Source organism: Polyergus mexicanus, unplaced genomic scaffold (genome assembly GCF_030449975.1).
Source record: "Polyergus mexicanus isolate NDT 795.1 unplaced genomic scaffold, iyPolMexi1.0 SCAF_8, whole genome shotgun sequence".
Classification (NCBI taxonomy): Eukaryota; Metazoa; Arthropoda; class Insecta; order Hymenoptera; family Formicidae; genus Polyergus; species Polyergus mexicanus.
The window spans coordinates 2,941,103-2,963,482 of record NW_027223328.1 but is presented as its reverse complement, the minus strand read 5'-3'; the positions used below and the strand labels follow the sequence as shown (position 1 = coordinate 2,963,482).

The window sequence follows — 22,380 nt, the reverse complement described above, 5'->3', positions numbered from 1 at the left end:
TTTTATGTATTTTTTTGAACATTATTTTTTGCCGTTATAAGATACTAAATTGAGATTATTCTTTCTTCAGAGAAAATTCTCACTCTTATACCATTTGGATCACGATAATTATTAATGTTACAACTGTCAGGCAAAACTGAAAAAAACACATTGAATATTTTCAATTAACTTTTTCTACGTAGAAAAATAACATTTTGTACAGGATAGCTATCCCCCTAAATCTTTTATTTAAATATTATTTTGAATATAAAAAAAAATATTATATTTTTAATTTCAAAGAAAATGTTTTGAAAAAGAGAAAATGTTTCTTAAAAAGAGTACAAATTGCTATCACAGTAGTGAGATTGTATACATTATTATTTATTAAAGATATTGCAAATATTTAATTTAAATTTAATTAAATTAATTAAATTAATTTAATTTACTTTAATTAAAAATAAAAAATATATTAATAAAATAAGATATTAGTAAATATATTTTGATGAAATAAGATATTGATAATTATATATTGATAAAATGAAATGATATTTAAGCTAACATTGTCATATGAATACGTAGAATTAATATACAAACCATAAAATTGTGAGAAATAATAAATCCACGAGCATATTGACACGAAAGCTATGATTTAGTAAGTAAAATGTACAAAGTATCTGTTCTCTCTTTGTCCATCCACCATAGTACATCGTAAAAATTCATGGCAATACTATATATAAACCACGTAATCACTATTCGTTTTGACCAAATGTGCATCTTTTGACATATCTTTAGAGTGCCCAACTCTTCCAATATATTGTATCATCGACAGCAGCAAGTTTCTTCATGCATATTCGAAATCTCTAAGATGATATTAAGGAACAATTTAGAAAACATCATGTTTGATAATATTGTGTTTCTCGCTTTAATACAAAATACATTTACATTATATATATAAATTATTCAAAAGTTATTTGTTACGTAAAATAATGTTAAGGTAAGATATATATATTAACTATTAATATGAATCACGGAAACATAATTACAACTTTAATGTTTTTTATAATATAATTAATAGTAACATGTGTGAAAGAGAGATAAATTAAAACACACACATAAATATAATATAAAACTAATAAAAATATTGTACATGTAATTGTACCTTGTCGTAATATACACTAAGAATCACGAATGTAATTGCCGCAATTATATTAATCTCCGTTACAATTAAAGTAACAATAGATGGAAATACTGATATCAGTGAAAGGAGGCTTATCAAACAATACAAAAGAAAGCAACAAATAAACTACACTGTTAAAAAATAGAAAATATTTAAATATACAATCAACTGAGTTTTTGATGTAGATTTTTTTATAGGATAAACACCTAAGCCAATAATAAAATTGGTAATTAAAAAAGAACGTAAAGCCTGCTGGATCGTGGTCATCATGATCATCATTCCCACCGCAAACTAACACTGAATGTTCCTTTAAACTCATTGTCGTGCATATCATAATTACATCGATCCACAATGATAATTTTTTTTTTACAATCCAGATATGTACCTACTGTAGCACTTACTCATATTAAAATGATCGATTCGTTCTAATAGATGAGAGAGAAATAATTCATTAAATTCTATGTATTGTACATTATTAAAACTATTGAAAGAGTGCTATTAAATATTTTATTTCTCTGTTCGAAGCAAAAAAATTTAGCTTTGTTCAGAAAAATGAAAAAAGATATGTATTATATAAAAATAAATAGATTATAAAAAAAAATTAGCAAAAAACTAATATATATATATATTAATTATATTTTAAATATTTATATATATTTAAATATATATTTTTGTCTCTTATAATTAACGATTTTTTCATGTGTTATATTAATCTGTGCTCATTAACGAGATGTGATAATTACGTTTTCCTCTCTTGTAAAGTATATAAGCCTTCCGGTATCGTGGCCATTTGTATTAGAATGATCACAAATGTTATTATACTTATGATTAACTGGAAGAAAATATGTATATTAAAATATGACAGACCACAAACTTTATGGTAATTATTATAAATCAATTGTAGAATCGTTTAAAAAAAAAAGAGAAAAAGATCAACATTTTTAAACATCAATTTGTAAAAAAATTTGTAAATTTCTGTTGAATAAAATAATAAATAATTAAAAGATATTATATAAAATGTGATAAAAAGATATAAAATATTTGTGGCATGATAATTTAAGGCATAATAATTTTTGTTCTAATAAAATATAAAATAAGTATAAACAAGTATATATATATATATATATATATATATGTATGTATATATATATATATATATATAGAGAGAGAGAGAGAGAGAGAAACTAACTTTTCTTAAAAGACCATTGCCAAAATAGAAAAAACCCAATCCAGTAAATTTTAATGGTCGACGCATCATTTGTAACGTAAACTGATAAATCTGCACATACAGAATTATTATTATTTGGATAGTTTATTTAAAACATTTGCTTTTTACTATAAAAATTTATTTTACCTCGTCACGAATATCAGCATATCGAAGAAAATCTGTCAGTTGATGAATAATTTCTTTCATTTCATTAGCCTAAAAAAAAAAGTAATCGATAATTATATATATAATTATTTTTTAATATATAAACGTACATATTTATTTATTAAAATTTATACAAGAATTTACCTTTGTGCTGACACTCTGGCAAGCATAATTTAAACAAAAGATCCTAATTCCATTTAAGAGCAACCATATTTGGATGTCAAGCCAATTAAATGGCGTGAATATTAAGAAAGTTTTTGTTTGTGCATGTATATAAAGAAACCAACAATGTCTCATAACACATATTATACTATTTATCATTTCCAGAGTCATCTGTATTCCGAATATTTCATTTAATTCGCGAGCGATTTGACACAATTCTAAATGAAGATGCCTATTAAAAAATAAGATTTGTTATTAAAAGGACTTGTTATTTGTTATTAGAAAAACACGTATGATATTCGCATAAATTGCTATCAACTTTCAAATGCACTAGCTTTACTGTTAAATTTAATTAATTTAATTAGTTTTAGTTAAATATCCAGAAATTAAAAATTTATCCGACCAAATTTGTGTACCGATTTACATTGACGTATATAGCACACGTTTATAAGAGCTAGTGTACATGATATTTCTATGAATAGGCAATACAGTTTTTCTCCATGTATGTCGCAATCCATACTCCTCTTTTACCAATAGACATCTCATGTGCTCGTTTACTTTATCAAATCTAGTACCAATGTACCTGTGGCATAATACAAAAACATTTACACAATCTCAAAATATATACAAAATATAAATTATTTAATGTAGTTAATGTTTAGAGTTATGTTTTTATATATAAATTGACTATATTATTTTGATATTAGAGATTTTAAATATTATCTACAAGAAATCGTGCTTTAATTCGCAAATTATCCATAAAATATTATCCTCTTAAAAAATTATATGAACTAAAAAATATTAATCAAATCTAAAAAATAATTAGATCTGTCTAATAGAAAATTTTATATTCTATTAATATCTCTCTCATTCATTTCATAATATATTATGTTCTATATAACTAAAGCATTAATTATTTTGATTATTAAAAATATCAGAAAATACACTTACATATTTTGAATATAATACTAACCACAGAAAAATCACAAGTAATAATTCCATAAATATGTTGACGTGAAAATGACAGTTAGTGATGTAAGGAAGAATCAAGACTCGATAATTTTTTATCAGGTCCCACCACCATTTCATATCATTTATATTCACTAAATTTATAGACACTAACCATCCAATTAACACCCGTTTTACATAAGTGTGCAGTTTGTGATATATATTCGAAGTGCCTAGTTTTTCTAACGTATTGTCTACAGCAGCAAGCCTTTTTATAAATATTCGAAATCTCTGAATAATATTAAGAAACAATTTAGGATATATATGCTTATTTTTCTATAATATAAAATATAACTGTGCATAAAAACCACATGAAAAATTTTTATTGTAAAGTATGCCATAGTTTTTACGCTATAAAGTACTATAATTTGATTATTTCTATTATTAATTAATCTCATTATCGAGAATATATATATATATATATATATATATATATATATATATATATGTATGTATGTATATACACACACACACACCTTGTTATAATAAATATTTATGATAACAGATATGATAATGACGAAAATCGAAATCAATACATTGATTATAGTAGAGGTTTCAAAAAACCATTTTTCCACTTTCAATTCGATTATTACATAATAAAATAGATAAGCGTAACCGATCCAAATTATCACATCATAAAAAATATTTAAGTAAGCTTTTTTGGGAAAGTAAACGCCAAATCCAAGAATGGAAAAAGTCAGAAGCAATGGATGTAAAGCTTGTTCTATGGTAATCACCATAATTACATCACTCTCGCAGTTTCTGAAGCAAACTGACTTAGCATATTTGTACGAACTTATTTAGCCAGTACAGAGCTCATTTATTAAAACGATGGAATAGTGTATAATTGAACCAATACATTAACGCTATAGATCATTTCATTCTTTCACAACATACATAAAATGACGAAGTCATTTGATCGATTTCGCTAAACAAATTAGCGCTAATAATAATAAACGGTTTTGTGTGCTGGAAAGACGAAAATTAAGCAGCAGCCTTTCTTTTATTGAGATAGAGAAAGAGAGAGAGAATCGTGTGTTTTTATAATCAATAACATACTTATTTTATAACTATTAATTAATCAAAGTTCATGTGTGTATTACTATTTTATAACTATAAATTAGTCAAAGTTCATGTATTACAAGATCAATCAATTAGAATAAGATTTATAAATGTTAAAAAAGTTTATTTAAAAAGGCATATATTGTATATGTATAATTATAAAATAATATTCACAAATTGTAAAATAATAAATGTAATAAAATAAATTAACCATTACCAATATATGATCAGACAGACTGATTATGTGATATTCACAATAATATGTATGCATATGTATTCGTAATTGAATGATATTTTCTTTCATCTTCTCCCATTTTCTTTTACATGTAATCATAATAGATAAATTACAAATAGAGTTAATCTATGAAAGTTGTATCATTATAATGCCGATCTTATTACATGCGTAAAATATCATAATACATAATAAAAAGTTACGATATACACAAATACATAAGAGATATATAATCAACATTGAATTGTGTTTCATATGGGAAAAAATACGCAAAAAATGATTTTGCAGTATTATTTTAATGATGCGCAGTATGAAAGAATTATTGATGAATCATTTCCATCACTCATTAAAGTAAACCCATATATAGCATTGCGATAATGTTGCTGCAATGTTCTATGTTGTTGATGGAAATCGATCATTTTAATATAAATAAGTGCTACGTATATCTATATGCATACATATATCGAAAAAATCCATTATCGCGTTATAAATTGATATAATTGCGATATATCCAACAAATGAGTATGGACAGACAGTCAGTGTTATTTTAATCAAGCAGCAGTGATGACCGTCATGGTCACTATTCAACAAACTTTACGTCTTTTTTTCATTACGTGCTTTATTATAGGTTTAGGAATTTACCCTATAAGACAATCAAATTCAAGAACTTGGTGAATTGTTTACTTGATTATTTTATATTCATTAATAGTTTGGTTTTTATTTATGCTTATCTTTTCTACTACATAGTCACTCTTTTTACATGGAAAGTATTATTTCGATCTAACATCGTTGCATTTACTGTAGAAATTAATATCTTTATCTCTGTTATATCTGCGATTATGATTTTCTATCATCAAAAGGTACAATTATATATTTTTAGAATTTATATTTAAATTATATCATGTATATATACGTATATCTGATATTAATTATATTTTATAATATTATACATATAGTTTTGTATATATACTGCGCGCGCGCTATTTGTGGAAAATATTAAAATTCTTCTCAAACGATATTTCTTAAATTTTTTTAATGGTTACACATAATTATACTTTATATCACAAAAAATAAAAAATAAAAAAAAAGAGAAAGAAAAAAATGAGTGTGCCACAAATCATGTTAAATTATTGTGTGCTTATATTTTTTAGAAATTTGAAATATGCGTGAAAAGGTTTGCTATTGTGGATGATACTTTGGAAGATTTGGGTTTTTATATCGTTACGTGTAGAATAAATAGAAAGGAGCAATATCAAGAAAATAGATATTTTGTCATTAATTCTTATTTGCTTTGCATTATAAATTTACACGTTTGGTGTTTCGTTAATTCACATGATGCGCAAAATTTAGTAGATCGATTTTAATACGCGTAAGTGCAGCAATTACAATTACGGAGACTCATCATTGTCCTCGTCTGCGTAAAAAGTGTAGTTTCCAATCTACCATGGCGAAGAACATTCGATCCCTTTTATCGCCACTCCTGATAATGAGTTATATGTGCGATTTAAGAATTGTGGAGTTTTCTACAGAGCACCCAAGATTTTGGTTCAGTTTTCTCTATATCCTTCTATTGTGATCGACTCTCTGTTTCTTCGTTATAGATAAAGAGATGCTTTACATTTCTGATTATTCCGCCGATTACAGAATTTACGTTTCGCTGAACATTTTCATAGTTCTACTGTCAATGCTTCTTGGAGTGTATCATGACAAGGTAGGAAAAAAATCTCAGCTATTTGCACACACACATCAAAACAATATATTAATGTATGATCTCGATTGAATTCATTATTATTTATTATTATATATTTATTATAATGTATTATTACATAATTAAATATTATTTAATAAAAAAATTTATAAAATTTAAAATTTATAATACGAAGATAATTGTTTTGCATATTGATGCGTAAAGTATTATCATATGTATTTCTCGCGATATATTCAGCAAAATTATTTTCCAATTAATTTACTTTGATGTATATAATTTAATTCAATTATTATATGAACGAAATATTTATAATATTCTGTTACAATTTTATAATATAATTAGATATAAACGTGTCGTGTTTTTATATAATGATTATTTATTTACTGCTTATTCTCTTTGTTTTAAGAAATTTAGGAACTGTCTGAAGAAACTTGCTGTTGTGGATAATACACTAGAAAAATTCGAAACATCGATGGATTACCAGAAATTAAGTAAAAAAATAGTGTAGATTGTTTTGGGATGGTCTACAATAGCCTTATTACTAAATTATTGCGATTACATAAGATGGCAAGATACAATCCTTTAAAATCCATCTATATATCATTTATGCTAAAGCATTGTACTCATATCAGTATCATTAACGATTTGACTTTTGCGAGTATTCTTGGGTTAGTTTTTTATACATATAAAAATTATCAAACATAGAAATTAATCTAGTAATCCACGCATAAGTTTGCAAAATTTGTGCAAATTAAAAGAAACTAAGCCTTCTTGAAAAACTTTTAAGAATTATTAGATTATAATATATTTGCATATATTTTGAAATGTTTCTCATTTTTCACATTAATTCCTTTTATATTTAGATACATAGGATTGAAGTTTGATCAAGTTAACAAGCATCTACAAAAACTGACAATAGAGAATGTACGCGGAATAAAGAGAGCTTGGGAAAATTCCGTATCGCATTCGCAAGAGCGTAATTTTCCGAATGCGCCAAGTAGTGAATATATGATATGGATTGTAATGTGAATGTCTATTTAAATTTAACTGTTATTATATTATCGCGAAACACGAGGTTACACAGTGAGATTTAATATCGCGTTTATACGCAGACATCTTCATCTAGAATTGCACAAAATATCTCGCGAGGTAAATTCAATATTCGAAGTAGAAATGACTTTCAAGATGGTATGCTATTTCGGTTTTATAGTGGAATTTTTCCGTGAACTTTTCACCGCGATATTCGTCAGAAATTATATCACTAGTAAAAGAATCTTGATTGTCACCATAATCATATTTTGGCTGGCTTGATACATCTCCAGATTACTCCTCATCAATTATATATGCGAGAGAGTTAGCGCCAAGCTATTGATCCTACATTCAAATCCAAAATATATTTTCTTTAAACAATTCTATTTTAATTCTTTTTAAACAAGTACTTTTAAATGTTTCTCGATTATTTTAACTGATGTCAAATTTCACATAATATTAAAAATAATGTCAATTCTATCCCAATTTTAGGCATACGCAACAGGCGGCACGATAAGTAAAACATTGTATTTTACTTGCGATGTGAAAGTACAAGAAAGTGTAAGCTTCAATATAAATTTAAAACAAATCTTGATTTAAGTTTTTATACAAACAGAAAACTAACATTGCATATAATCTATTGTTTTAATGCAGATCTTACAATTTTTATTGCAAATAATGCAAACGCCACTCACGTTCTACGGACTTTTTCGGTTTGGTTATAAATTCCTTTATGTGGGGTGCGTAATTATTATCAAATAATTAATTATATATTGCTATATTATTTTTAAATATCTGTTATTGATAAATATTTAAAAGTTAACATTTATTTCTTTTAGTACTTTGAATCCATTCTGACTCTTGCGATTATATTAATACAAGCAGACAGATTTAAAAAAAGTATTGAAAGATTGTGAGTAATATAATATATGTGTAAAAAAAAAAAAAACTTCATCTATCCATAAACAGCTTTATCAATCAATACCTAACATGCTTTTTCTAAATAAATTTTCAACAATTCTATATTTCATATTTTTATTAAGAATTAATAATAATCTTTTTTTTACGAACTGTTGCAAAATGTGAGATAAATACTTTTTACATCATTTCTACGTCAATTTCTTTTATTCTTCCTTGTAATAATTATTTTATTTCATAAAAGTACTTTTATGTATTTTATTGTATAAAAAAATATACAAGCAGTTATTGAAAAATCAGAATGGCGATAATAAAGAAAATAATTTGATTTATCTCATTACATTAATTATCAGCTAATATAATTAATGCTAATTAGATGTTGAAGTTGTCAAAAGAAATGAACGGACATGTAATTAGTAAATTAATTATTGTTCAAAATTAGATGATCTCATTAATACCTTTGTTTTTTTGCATATAAATTTATTATATAAGTATTATTATGCTTATTTATCAAAAGCATGTTGTCGAGTACATCATTAACTCACTCTATTAAATTCACTCCGAGTATACATATAATAACAGTAATTATTATCTGAACATTGCATCAGTTCATACATGAATAATGTCATACATGAATAAAAATTATTGCAAAATTAGTTATAAATCTGCTAGTAAAGAAGATGCCAGGGAGACAAAATTAATATAAAAATATGCTAATAGTTTGCAAAAACATTTTTCGAGATCTATATAACGAAAAAGTAAACATCATGCAAATGTTATGCAATCATGAATAACAAAACGTGTACAAAATCTCGTCCCACATATAAAAAAAAAATCTCTATGCACGTTTCATCAAAGGTCGATGACAAGCCTCCGCATTTCAATGCATCTGCCTATTTGAAAGCGTTTGATCTGCAACAAGATGCCGTACGAGTAAAAGAAATAGATAAAGAGAATATGAAACTTTTAAAAAAGATAAACATAATTCATCGATTAGGGGTTAGTATCGCCATATCGCTTACAATATTAAAACTAGCACAATTTTATATACATTATATATATGGTATATCTGTCTATATATGTATATATATATATATAATTATATATTTTGGATTGTTTAATTTTGTGTATATATGCTCTTATTTTTAATCCAATCATAATATATACAAATAAAACATGCCAATATTGAATTTTTATTTTCCATTTTTAGGGACATGTGGATTGTTGGGCACCGGATGTCAAGTATAAGTCGAAGTTTGGAGATCAAGATCGTAAAAACAATGTAATTATGCGGGAAAACAGAATTATGCTGAAGAAAATTCGTCAAGCGGAAAGTCAATATCCTACTCGTGCTTTTTTGAAAGCCTGGAAAAAAATACATGAAGCAGTAGAGCACCATACAAGGTTATTTAATTCATCTATCCCAATATGAAACAAAAAATTTTGCACCATCAAACTTTCTTATATGCGTGTAACGTGAAGCAAATACAGGTTATATTTTCATAAATACGCCATAAAATTTCACAGATATGTTTCAGTGATTGAGAGACTATCCGTTGTGTCAGATATACGAAGGCGATTAGCCGAGAAAAGTCAAACGAGATGTTTCTTCGATATTGGACTTGAAGAAGAAAATCAGAATTTAGGGCGTATAGTGTTTGAGCTTTACGATGGTATCGTACCACGTACATGCGAGAACTTTGCATCTTTTTGCCGTGGAATAAATGGATTCTCATATAAGTATGTAAATTATTAACATATCATATTATATATGTAAGAGAAAGAGAGAGAATTTTTGATATCAAAATCTTGTACTGACATCATTGTACTCGCAATTTTCCGTAAAGTATGTCTGAAACTTATTTAAAAAAACCGTTAATAAAATTAAGATCAAAGCTCTTAAAACAATTCGTATAAAATGTATAATTCATAGGCACACTCCATTTCATCGTATTGTCTCTGGCTACTGGTGCCAGGGAGGAGATGTCACAAAATTTGACGGTACCGGCGGTATCTCTATATATGGAGACTCATTCGATAAGGAAAATTCCAATCTACGTCATGCAGAACCTGGCGTATTGTCCATGTGTAATAATGATGATGGTAGGAACGATTCCAAGTTTAATCTTACGTTTAAATGCTTGAAAACCATGGATGGAGATCGAGCCGTTTTCGGCAGGGTAATAAGCGGACTGAGAAATATTTACAAGGTAATACTGGACATTTTCTTTGTTGGTAATCCAAAGCTTTGCTCGAATACAATGTTACTAATGCAATAATGCATCGTCAACCAGCATTATTGAGTTAAGCTTGAATTGCTGACGAAATCGTAAAGAAACCATTTCATTTATCGTATAACCGTATTATATAAATAAAACTGTCGTAGAAACAAATAATATCTCTTTCCTATATTATAATTAAACGTCTTATTTTTTTTCACATATAATGTTTTATTTTCTTTTTGTGCTCTATTTATCAATTTTATTAAAATTTAATTTATTATTTTATCTTTAATACATATTAGATTGAAAAATATATATTTAATTCGATCGATTAACATCAATGGAATATATGTCGCCATCTAACGGGTAGCTAGTAAATTCTGACGTACAAATATTAGTCGCAGTTTATAGATTTTGCGTTATAAAATTATTATGTCAAACTAAATTATGTTAAATCATATTTCATTATCTTTTATTTGTATGGTATATAATGCAAATATAATTTGTCGTATTTTTACAACATAAGAATTGGGAGGAAAAAAATTATTCTAGAAATATTTTAAATATAGAATATATTCTCTCCTTTTTTTTCCGTGCACTAAAAAAATTTCCGCGCGTATCGTACAATATCGTTTTACAAAAGATTTTATTACCGTCCGCGCGTTTAAATTCAACCGCATAACAGTGGTTTATATCCACCATGATTAAATAGATCGAGGAATTCGGTACGAAGACCGGAAAGCCAATAAAATCGGTGATTGTGTTAAATTGCGGAGTCCTGTCGACGAAACGCCCGTATGAAAGGCTGTCCGAACCACAAATATGACTAATTGTAAGCTGCATTATCTCTATGGGTGAAAATATAATTTATCACACAATCTGACTCTATGCACCAATAATTATAACTTGAATATTATTTTATCAGGAACTCTTACGAGTTCTTATTCGCGTAAATTAAAAATAATGTAAAAAATGTATATTGCTTCTATAAAGAGAGCAACAAAAATAAAACGTATTTTATCATTATATAAACTCTATTCTTTTAAACATTATAGTAATTGACAAGTAACATATAAAAAAATTGCATTCTCTTAAAAAAATGTTTGCAAGATTTAAGCCTTATTTTCTTGCATTATTCAGTTGCTATTAATTATAATGGATCTGTAATTATTTAATCGCATTTTGAGTCTATTCAAAATCAAATTTTATCGATTTGCAAAAGCATCAAAAATCTATATCGCTATTATAAATGCATCCCAACACTCGTAATATGGAATCCTATAATGCGAAGTATTCATATTTGGTTCAACTTATTAACTTTAATTAGAATCCTGAATAAACGGGACTGGATAAAAAGCTCGATATTAAAAATTGCATTTGTATGTATGAGAACTTTTTAACACGTGCCAATGAAATTTTCTCGAATATTTCTCAACTTTTTAATCAAATATCTCTCATTAAATGTTTTTCATGCAACGTCAAAATAACCATTTTATAACACAGACACATGTCCTACAGAAAAATAAAACAAAAATGCATCTCTCTTTCTTTCTCTCTAGTCAATATAAACAGATATACGCAAATAAAACCAAGTAATTAAATAAACTAGTACAAATATAGATATAAATTAAGTTGATCAGTTGCAGCAATATACCGTTTTAAGTGCATATCATATAATTTAAAAACTACAATTTGCGTGCGATTTTAATTACGATCTTGATTGATAAATAGATTACAATATTTCAAAGATATAAAAATAAAATTCGTATTTTCAATTTTTTTAATAGAAAAATCTATAATAAAATAAAGATTCAAAAAAAAAATTTTACTAAATTCTATCTGAGTTATATTTTAGAAACTTTAAATTCTCTTCTTAAGTTTTTTCTTATTTATTATTAAATCATCACACTGCCAAGTGTGTTAATTACATACATAATAAAATGCTAATGACGCACAGAAAGACGCAAAGTAAGACCATACACTTTTTCATCACAATCTTGAACAAGATTAAAGAATGTAAGTTTTGCTTTATATCCCACGTTTGTTTCACGACTAACTGTAATGAAATCAGCATAATCAGCATAAACAACAGATAGAAAGTTTTCCTTGTGAACTCGTTTGAGCTTTAACCTTTTCATTTTATGGTCGCATTATGCACGTAGTGTACTCAATTTTTTACGATTCTAAAAGATTTCCCGGTTGTTCTCAACTATAAGCGACAACCCTATATCTATCACAACTAAAGCTGAATATTCATAATGTTTATCGAGAGTTCACTGGGATTCCCGATTTCTCGCATGTTTTATATTCGAGAAAATGATACATATTCCGTATTTACAATATGAATTCGATCATTATTCTTGCGAATGTATCGTACTAATAAAAGATTATCCCTTGCTCTTTTTTCTTTTCTTTCCTTTTTTTCATTTCTCGCTCGCAGAATCGAGCTATGAATTAAAAATCGAAATAAGATAAAATATAAAAATAAAATCAAGAAATCTAAAGATTAAATTAATTCTTTAATTAAATTTTTTTTCTCAGGAAATGATTAATTCCTTTTCTATTTTCTTTTTTAATTTATATAATAGCTGCAGATTTTATTTGAATATTTTTACGAATCTAAAGATAATGTGTTTTTACCGCAAATGTATGTGTGTGCATTTTATTGTAATTCGGCCTCATTTTTTTTCGTTGTATGTATTATTTATTTCTGTATTTTTCGGAAAATAATAATGCTTTTATTTGATATTGCAAAAGCAATTATATTTCCAGATTTATTTGTGAAACATGACGCAGTTTATACGCAATTTTACGAGAGAAATTATTATTATTACTTATTTTAACAATTTCACTTTGTATTTATTATATTTCAGTTGGCTCGATAATTATATATTACACAATGTTTCATTATATTATTTTTTATTATCTCGACGTATACTTTAAAAATGTATTACATCGTAGTTATTAATTTTGTCAACTACAAAAGTTGTCACCGTTACGACATTACAATGGATGCTATGATAATTAATATTACAATCGTCCAATCATGATAATGACGATTATTATTACATTCAAACAATTAATTGACGCAAAGATCATTGTATCGTGAGAATCTCTTTAATGGACGTTATAATTATAACGCATTGATCATAACGATTATCAATAGCGTCGATCACGGTTATTTTAAATACAAAACAGCTGTTTATTTGAATTATAATTTAAGATATGTATTAATTTCTGCACCATTACACTATTACAATCAGATAAAGCAATTACAAATCAAAAAACAATACTTTAAATTTAAAATATAAAAATTTGAATGCCGTCTTATCATCGTTAAATATTTTTATAACAAAATATATCACATAACGCATGCAAACAAACATAAAAGATAAAATGTTTTTTCTTAAGAAAGTTATAAGATTTAAATATAAGAAAAGTAATATATATATATATATATATATATACACATACATATCAACTAAAATTTCTATTTTTGACTGAATTATGTATTCATTGTGTGTAATAATAGACCTATTTTTATTATTTCAATCATGATGCATTTGTGATGTTTGATCAATCAAATTCTTTATTCCTTCTTATCATCGGTGTAATAATCAATTCCTGTGTAACTAGAGCATAAGTAATAGCCTTTCATCAATGATTCGAAGCAATTGTCTGTTTTGTATATCGAATTAAGCAAATGTGCGTTATTACATTTATGTAATATGTTTATGTAATCTCCACGTGGGTGCAGATAAAAAAAGTCGATAAAAAGTGCAATTTATATATATGACGACGATAGCAATAACACGAGTACGTTTGATTATGCGTTCATTCCGAGCAATTGTCTGTTTTATATATCGAATTAAGCAACTGTGCGTTATAACATTTATGTAATAACGCACAGTTGCTTAATTCGATATACAAAACAAACAATTGCTCGGAATGAACGCATAATCAAACGTACTCGTGTTATTGCTATCGTCGCCATATATATAAATTGCACTTTTTATCGACTTTTTTTATCTGCACCCACGTGGAGATTTGGCTTTACTGCTATTCAAGCGACTTAATATTTTCCGATCATATAGTAAAAGGAATAGAAAGAGAGAGAAAGAGAGAAATTGGAAAGGGAGAGAAAGTATGTATGTTTGTATGTATGTGTATCTCGTTTCAATTCTCGATTCTTGCCTCGTTTGTCCAGGGCATACATCTTTTAACAAAGGCATCTCTACGTGGATAAATCAGAAAATATTTTTACGAACTCTTCTTTATAGTCTCTTTTTATTGATCTATATAGATGCAAAGAATGTAATTTCCGAGAAAAGGCACTTCAAGACAATATATACACGGAGATTTCATTAGATTTTAATTAGCACAATTTTCAAGAACATTTAAAAGGACTATTTAATTTGTTTGTAAACGAAAGTTTTGAATTAATTGCTTTCAAGTCATCTTACTAATAAATAGTTTTTTTTTTTAAATATTAATATTAATTAATTAAAAAATTAAAATTAATTTAATATTAAAATATTAAAATGTATGTTAAAAGTATTATTTTCACTAAAAAGATTATACAAATCCAAGTAATTATACAGAATTACATAAAATATTATTGTGCAATCCCGTTAAATTTAAATTTAATTAAATTTTCTTAAAATAAAAATTACAAATTCGCCAATACGATGCAAAATAACAAAGTTACAAAAATAAAAATATATGTGAATTAACTAAAGGGTTTCTTAACCGTGAAAAAAAAAAAGAATTAGAATCTAAGTTAATTTTTCTATAATCTATTTCGATATGAGAATCCGCGAACGCCCAAGCCAGGAGGTTTCGAATTAATTGATTTCAGCGATTTCGTACGTGTTTTGCCTGCACCCTTAGACGTTTCGCTAAAATTGTTTGCACAAAATTTTTCTACAATTTCAAATTTATTTTAAAATTTTCCTCAAAATAAATTTTATTTTATTAACTCTAAAAATACGATTAATTACGATCGCGTGCACATTGGCCAGTAGTATATTATTGCGCGGCACTTTGCAAGACACTTCTACAACGCGTTAATTGTATAGGATACAGATCGTATGAATTAAGCATTAATAACTATATAATTTAGTGTTATTAGTAGAATATTAAAACTGCTCACTTATTTCTGCGATAAAATAATACATTTCTCATTATTGTATTTATTTATTTATCGTATAATATTTTATGAAAGTTTATAGAGGTAAAAAGATCTTTCACATGGCATATAAATTACATAGTTTTGTGTTTTTAGTAAAATATTTATTTAGAAAACAATAAAATAGATAATTTTGCGCTACACATAGTGATTATTTAAAAAAACATTAATTATTAATTTTGAACAGTACCTTAATTTATGTATGTATATATCTGTATCTTAAAGATCAATCTTGTATACAAATCCACTGAGCGCATCAGATAGATTGAATTATCTATTTTAATTTTAAGACAATAAATTTATGAGTATTAAATATGTCTATTATATTTATCTAGTATATTTAATATACTTATAAATATGAAATATTTCTATTTTATAAATCCATTTTTTTTATACACGCGGATAGGCAAAGACAGATTAGTCTATATAGTTAATACACAGATTTCTATATATTATACCTAGATATACCTAGATAACAACGATGTGACAAGTGAAGCCAGAATAGCCATTTACAATTGGAAAGAATATATAGATTAAATTAATACACACTTACATTCTTACACCTACTTATACATACATCATATATATTTTCAATTCAATATCCAATTGTAAATGGCTATTCTTGTTTGACATGTCACCATATGATACATAACTGTGTTAACACAGTCTAGGTATAATATATAGAATAGTTAATATTTAATCTTTAAGTACGTATAATTTATCCATTTATACTGGTCACTTATAAATATATTTTAGTATTTTATTGCATAACAAAGTATCAGTTAAAAGCTGCGCAAAACGCTCTTAAAGATTATAAAAAATGTAAACTTACAAACATGAATAGAAAGGGATAAAAAATATTTTGCTAGGGTATGCTCGGTAAAAAGTGGTAAATATTTATAAAAATTGATTGCCAAAATAGAAAAATTTTATCATCCGGAATTTTGGTAAAGGTATCATCTCTTATATGTTTTACCATTCGATGTATAGACTTGAATTTTTAGAGAAATAAGCAATTATTTATAAAAACACTATGAGAAGGCTTATTAACGATGTCATCTATCGATATCAATTTTAATTTCAGAACATTTAAAGAAAAAGCTTTTGTACCAATCAAAACATTAGAAAAATTATTTTGAGCTAGTGTTTTATGTCAATAAACAAAATTTTTATAATTCATACAAATATTGAAATTGAATTAGAGATCAAAGATTTTTTATCTATGTAATCCGGCAAAAATTCACGGAAAGATATAGAAGAAAAAAAAGAGAAATCTTCTGAATTTAATTCACCGCTCGGAATAAACCAATCCAAACTGGCGCCATCGGCTGTAGAGCCGGAAGGAAATTGAAATTGATCTGCATACAATCAGAGAAAAAAATGAGAAAGTACTTGATAAAACTCATTTCCGATTCGTCATATACAAATGACATTTTGTAATTTGCTTGAAACAAAAATATAAATTGTAGGTTTCGCAGGAACAAGTACTCTTCGCAAATATTGCAAAAAATCTGTAATCCCATGTGTAATTCAATTTCTACGTGATTCAACAAAGCGTTAAGTGTTAATATAGAACTAACGTAGAAAAAGCAATATACGGCAATGTTGATCATTTCTGTGACATATTTAATTATATATTTGTCAGAGTAAATAATAATATATTCCTTATGAAGTGGAGAGCTAAAAGAATTATTAAACCCGTGATTGCAAAATTTTCACTTTACAATCACGTTTTATCACATTATCTTTAATTAAAATGGAATCAATATTTTATAACAAACGATATCTACTAAAAAAGAATAAAAAAATTATATAAAAAAAAAAAAGAAAATCCGGATAAATTTTCGTGATAATAAAAAACGGCTTTACATAAACTGATCCAAGAATAATTTCTAGTAAAATTCTCTCAGACATTTCGCTAACGTTTATACACATATTGTATGTTACTTGGATCGCGCCGATGTTTTGTGCTAATGGAGCGCGCCCGATTACTGATCGCTTGCACCGCCAAACGAAATAATCGAAATATCTTTATGAGATTACCTAATCGTCGGATCCGTCGAAATGCGGTAAATTCCGCGGACCCGTAAGCTCGGAAAATTAGGTCGCTAATTCTATAGAATTCGCGCATTCGAATCGCTTCCGCGTGGAACGCAAATGGACGAACCCGCGTTGGATCGTTTTAATCGCCGATTAAAGCTCTCGGATGCGTTTCAATCTCGTTAGAAGAGCTCTCTTAACTCTTGATTCGACAATATTAATGTATCCGTCCAAGTTAATTATCGCTCGGCCAAGAGTTATTCTCCGCGAATTTCCGTCTATTGCCAGCATTCGAACGAGAAGAATAGCAAAAAAAATAAAAGGACAGAATGCAGTCTTTTTCCATTAGCTACAATACGATTAATGCGCCTTTATACATACAGTTTTAATTGTCTTGTTATGTATATATTTCGGGCGTACAATATATGACGGCGATGTTTGAAGATAGATAGACCTATTAGCGTAGAAGTATATCGTTGATGAAGTCATGACAGACCAGAATACTAAGATTTCTAATTAAGGTATTAGTTGCTATACGTATCTCTTACAAAATTTTAAAGTCAATTTTTGATGAAAATATAGCATAAATAGTCTTAATAATTGCCAACTAATATTTTTATTAAGAAAAGCTTAGAGACAAATTTTATAGAAAACAATATGTTCACTTTTTTCAATTTTTCAACAATTTATATATTCTCTCGATAATCTTTCTGAGCTGTTTGACGTTAATTTCCCAGAAAGCTTCGCAAGTAGAGTCAATTTTTCGGTTGCGCTCTTCATGCATATGTAAATTTGTACTCGCGAAGAATATTTTATGAATATTTCAATATCTATATAGAGAGGACAGCAAAAACTCTTTCCTTTTTGTCGCTCTAAAATTCTAGGTTCTACTTAGAATATTTTCTGTATAAAACAGATAATTTATATAGTATTTATAATATTCTTTTTCAAGAAATATATACAAAAAAATGATTATGTGTATATATAGCCAATATATACATCCAAAGTCAAATTCTTTTTATCAAAATTTCTTCGCCTCGAATACAACTTAAAAAAAAGGGATCTCAATATTTCATTTGGTTATCGAGATATTCGGCCTGTTATGTTTGAAATTTATCATCTTGTGTACATGGTATATATATAGACGAGTTATATCGTATAATGGATGAGTACCACAAAACACATTATATAATTATATTTTATTAATTTTCATTATTACACACGAGTTTATATTAACGAGAAATAAAATAAACAAAACATCTTTTAAAATACTGATATAACAAGCAGCGAATATTTGATGTAATTTTCTCGCGATTATCTATATTTACTTCTCTCATAGTCTCATCATAATAAAGCAGCACATCATTCTTAACCACGATTAGAGAGTCTGAATTAAAGGATTACACTGGCCTGAAAACACAAATTTTAATATGCTTACAAACATGAACATATCTTCCGTCTTATGTACGCATGTATACACACGGCTTCTGTCTTCTTATTATAAAGTATACATAAATTTGCAAAAGAAAGAGACAGAAAGGAAGAGAGAAAAAAAATTCATATAGAATTTTAATTCAGATCAAGATATAGTTTAACTTTTATTGATTTGTAACTCGACATAACTTCGTATAATTCTACCATATGCTTAAAAGATCATTTAGCTTTGAATGCTTTATTCGACAAGATGTAACGATTCCACTTTCGCATCGAAATGTAGGCTTTAAACATAAAAAAACGTAACATTTAATGACGCTAGCTGCCAAGAGTTTAAAGTCCCAGCTTTATGTAGGGAGTCTAACAAAACGACTTTGAAAATATATTCTATGAAAAGTAACAGCGAAAACGCAAAGGGTTTCATCTACGCATGCCTTATTCACGGAAAAGAATGTCGCAAAAATTGAACAGACGTGAAAAGCGATTGCAAAGTAGCAATCTGTAGCATTTTTTAAATTGAATATAAACATAAACAGAGTAATGAAAGACAGTTAAAAGAAACGTCACATGTCATATCAATCATATCGTATTTGACAAATTATATCCTTTTCAACCGTAAATTCCCACAATATGTAATCGTAAATTCCCAATATGTAACTTTTCCTCCCTTTGATATTGCGCATTGTGAATTTATAGTAAATTTATAATAAACTATGCACTATATAATTTTTTACACAGCCTTGTGTTTACGAAAATTAGTAGTGCATAGAAAAATAAATTTAATAATTAAATTATATTATTATAAAATAATTAAATATAATTCAATTATATTATCATAAAATGGTACGAATAATATTAATTTAAAAGGAGATCTTTTTCAATAATTGTTGATTATTATTTCAATAATTTTAATAAATATATGATATGTTGCTATTTTATTTAAAAAATTTAGAAACATATATATTGCTGTATAGATCAAATAAATTTTAAAAAATTATGAAATTATTGCGAATATTCTTTTCATCGATCTATTACGATCATTACCATTAATTATAATCAGTTTTCTGTGTGAATCTCTTTTCCCAAATCTCTTAGGCTTCTCTTTTTCTCATTTTCGTAAAATTCTTGGAAATATTCTTATAATAAAATACTATTTATAATTCAAAAATATATAATCTTAAGAACTTGTCTCACAAGATATAGCTTGGTCAAACAATTCACACACACATACACACAAGCTGTAATTTAAAGACATACTAAAACAAGAAAGTTTCAAGCCGGACTTTAAACATGCTATAGACAATCTGTCATTACAGTTTGCTTGCTTGCAAATGTCCAAAATTTAGTTGTAGCAAACCTTAAATTTTTAATTTTTTATACAACATTATAATCAGAAAAAAAGCAATCTTTTTTTATTTACATTCTCTGTCTAAAGTCTGTCTATCAGTCTAAAAAGAATAGTAATTAATTACAAACTCTAAGCCTTTAATTAATTATTAATAAAAGAACTCCGCTATCTTTTGCTTTTCCGTTAAATAGAACATATTGTAATCAAAAGGGCAAATAAATACAAAATCTTATCCTTCAACTTTATCTTAATAAAAGTTCAATTGAGAGAGCAAATTATAAAATATCTAAAATTTAAATTAAATTGAAAAAGAAACAAATTAAAGAATGTTATTTTTAATCAAAGTTTCCGTAAGAAAGAGTTAACTGCAAGTTAATGAAAGAAAGAAATTAAATAATATATACGTCTCAAATAACATTCTGTACTTTAAACCCGTTCTTTCCGGACCATCAATTAAATATACAATAAATACGCTTCGGGTATTGCAACAGATATCTTGCTCTTTGGTATGCTTGTCGAGAAACGTCAAATTTATCTAGTATCGCGGATTATTCTCGCTCGACTTTGACTTCAATTAGAACAGAAGATTTAGAACAGAAGATCCTCTCAATCTCGATGATATATCGGCGCAAACAAGGAACAGGTTGGGGGCAAGAATTGATCGTAGATACTCTGAGAAGTTCTAGCTACGTAAACTTGATCGTTACGGGTTCTCGTATGCGAATGTCACGCCATTGTAATTTATACCAGTACGGGAACAGTACCATTTGGTATTATTCATGGGGAGATGAAATGGCACCAATTTCACGATGGATAATTGGCTGGATTTCTAAAACATGCCGGAGTATAACTCGAATAATACCGTCATATACACAATACCTCAAACGGATACATAATCCGTTGCATTACGCGAGTTTGTTATCGCTTCTGTCTCGATATCAATGTTAGTTTCTTAGCACCAGGGAAATTGAGTTGCATAACAACAAATCCTATTACGAGAATCTCTCTCATCGTGTCTTAATATAATTTTCTTCTTTATCGAGAAACGAGATAATCACGCATAGCGTAACTTTCCATAGAATTATCATAATGTACACGTCATGGATATTGACATCATTTTCACCAAAAATATGGGAAGAAATATTTCAGGAAATTAAAAAAATTTTTTTTTCCAAAAATGTAAAGTGTCTTTAAAAAAACAAGTTACTCTGATAGTTCTTTTTTTCCAAAGAATTGTTTTTTAAAATCTCGACGGAAAGAGAGAAAATAGAAATTATATGTTATTTTTTTTCAAATTTCCATTAAATAAGAATCCAACAAAAATAAACTTGTTTCACTTTTCGAAATTTAGATTTCAAATTTATTGCACTTTAAATATGAAGCATAAAGGAGAGATATGTATCTCTTTTTCTTTTCTTTATAAGAAATAAAGTTTTTAATCATTAACAGAGCCACATTTGTGTGCCAGATAGCATTTAGAATATGATTGTTCAAAATTATT

The 22,380-nt window shown here is 26.9% G+C and overlaps 2 protein-coding genes across 2 annotated transcripts; one reads left to right on the top strand and one right to left on the bottom strand.

Annotated features, from left to right (window-relative positions):
• Window positions 1-85: 85 nt before the first annotated feature.
• LOC138935779 (putative gustatory receptor 28b) lies at window positions 86-3,779 on the bottom strand. Its single transcript, XM_070300612.1, has 6 exons — window positions 3,664-3,779; window positions 3,115-3,273; window positions 2,673-2,922; window positions 2,511-2,579; window positions 2,346-2,435; window positions 86-136 (listed from the first exon to the last, which is right to left on the bottom strand). Exons 1-6 carry the CDS (start codon window positions 3,777-3,779, stop codon window positions 86-88), a joined length of 735 nt encoding a protein of 244 aa, XP_070156713.1.
• A 5,703-nt stretch (window positions 3,780-9,482) lies between these two features.
• Window positions 9,483-11,778, top strand: LOC138935608 (peptidyl-prolyl cis-trans isomerase). The gene is made up of 5 exons (XM_070300295.1): window positions 9,483-9,646; window positions 9,858-10,051; window positions 10,175-10,387; window positions 10,581-10,857; window positions 11,582-11,778. The coding sequence occupies exons 1-5, from the start codon at window positions 9,488-9,490 to the stop codon at window positions 11,693-11,695; spliced, it is 957 nt and encodes a 318-aa protein (XP_070156396.1). The 5' UTR covers window positions 9,483-9,487; the 3' UTR covers window positions 11,696-11,778.
• The last annotated feature ends 10,602 nt before the right edge of the window (window positions 11,779-22,380 follow it).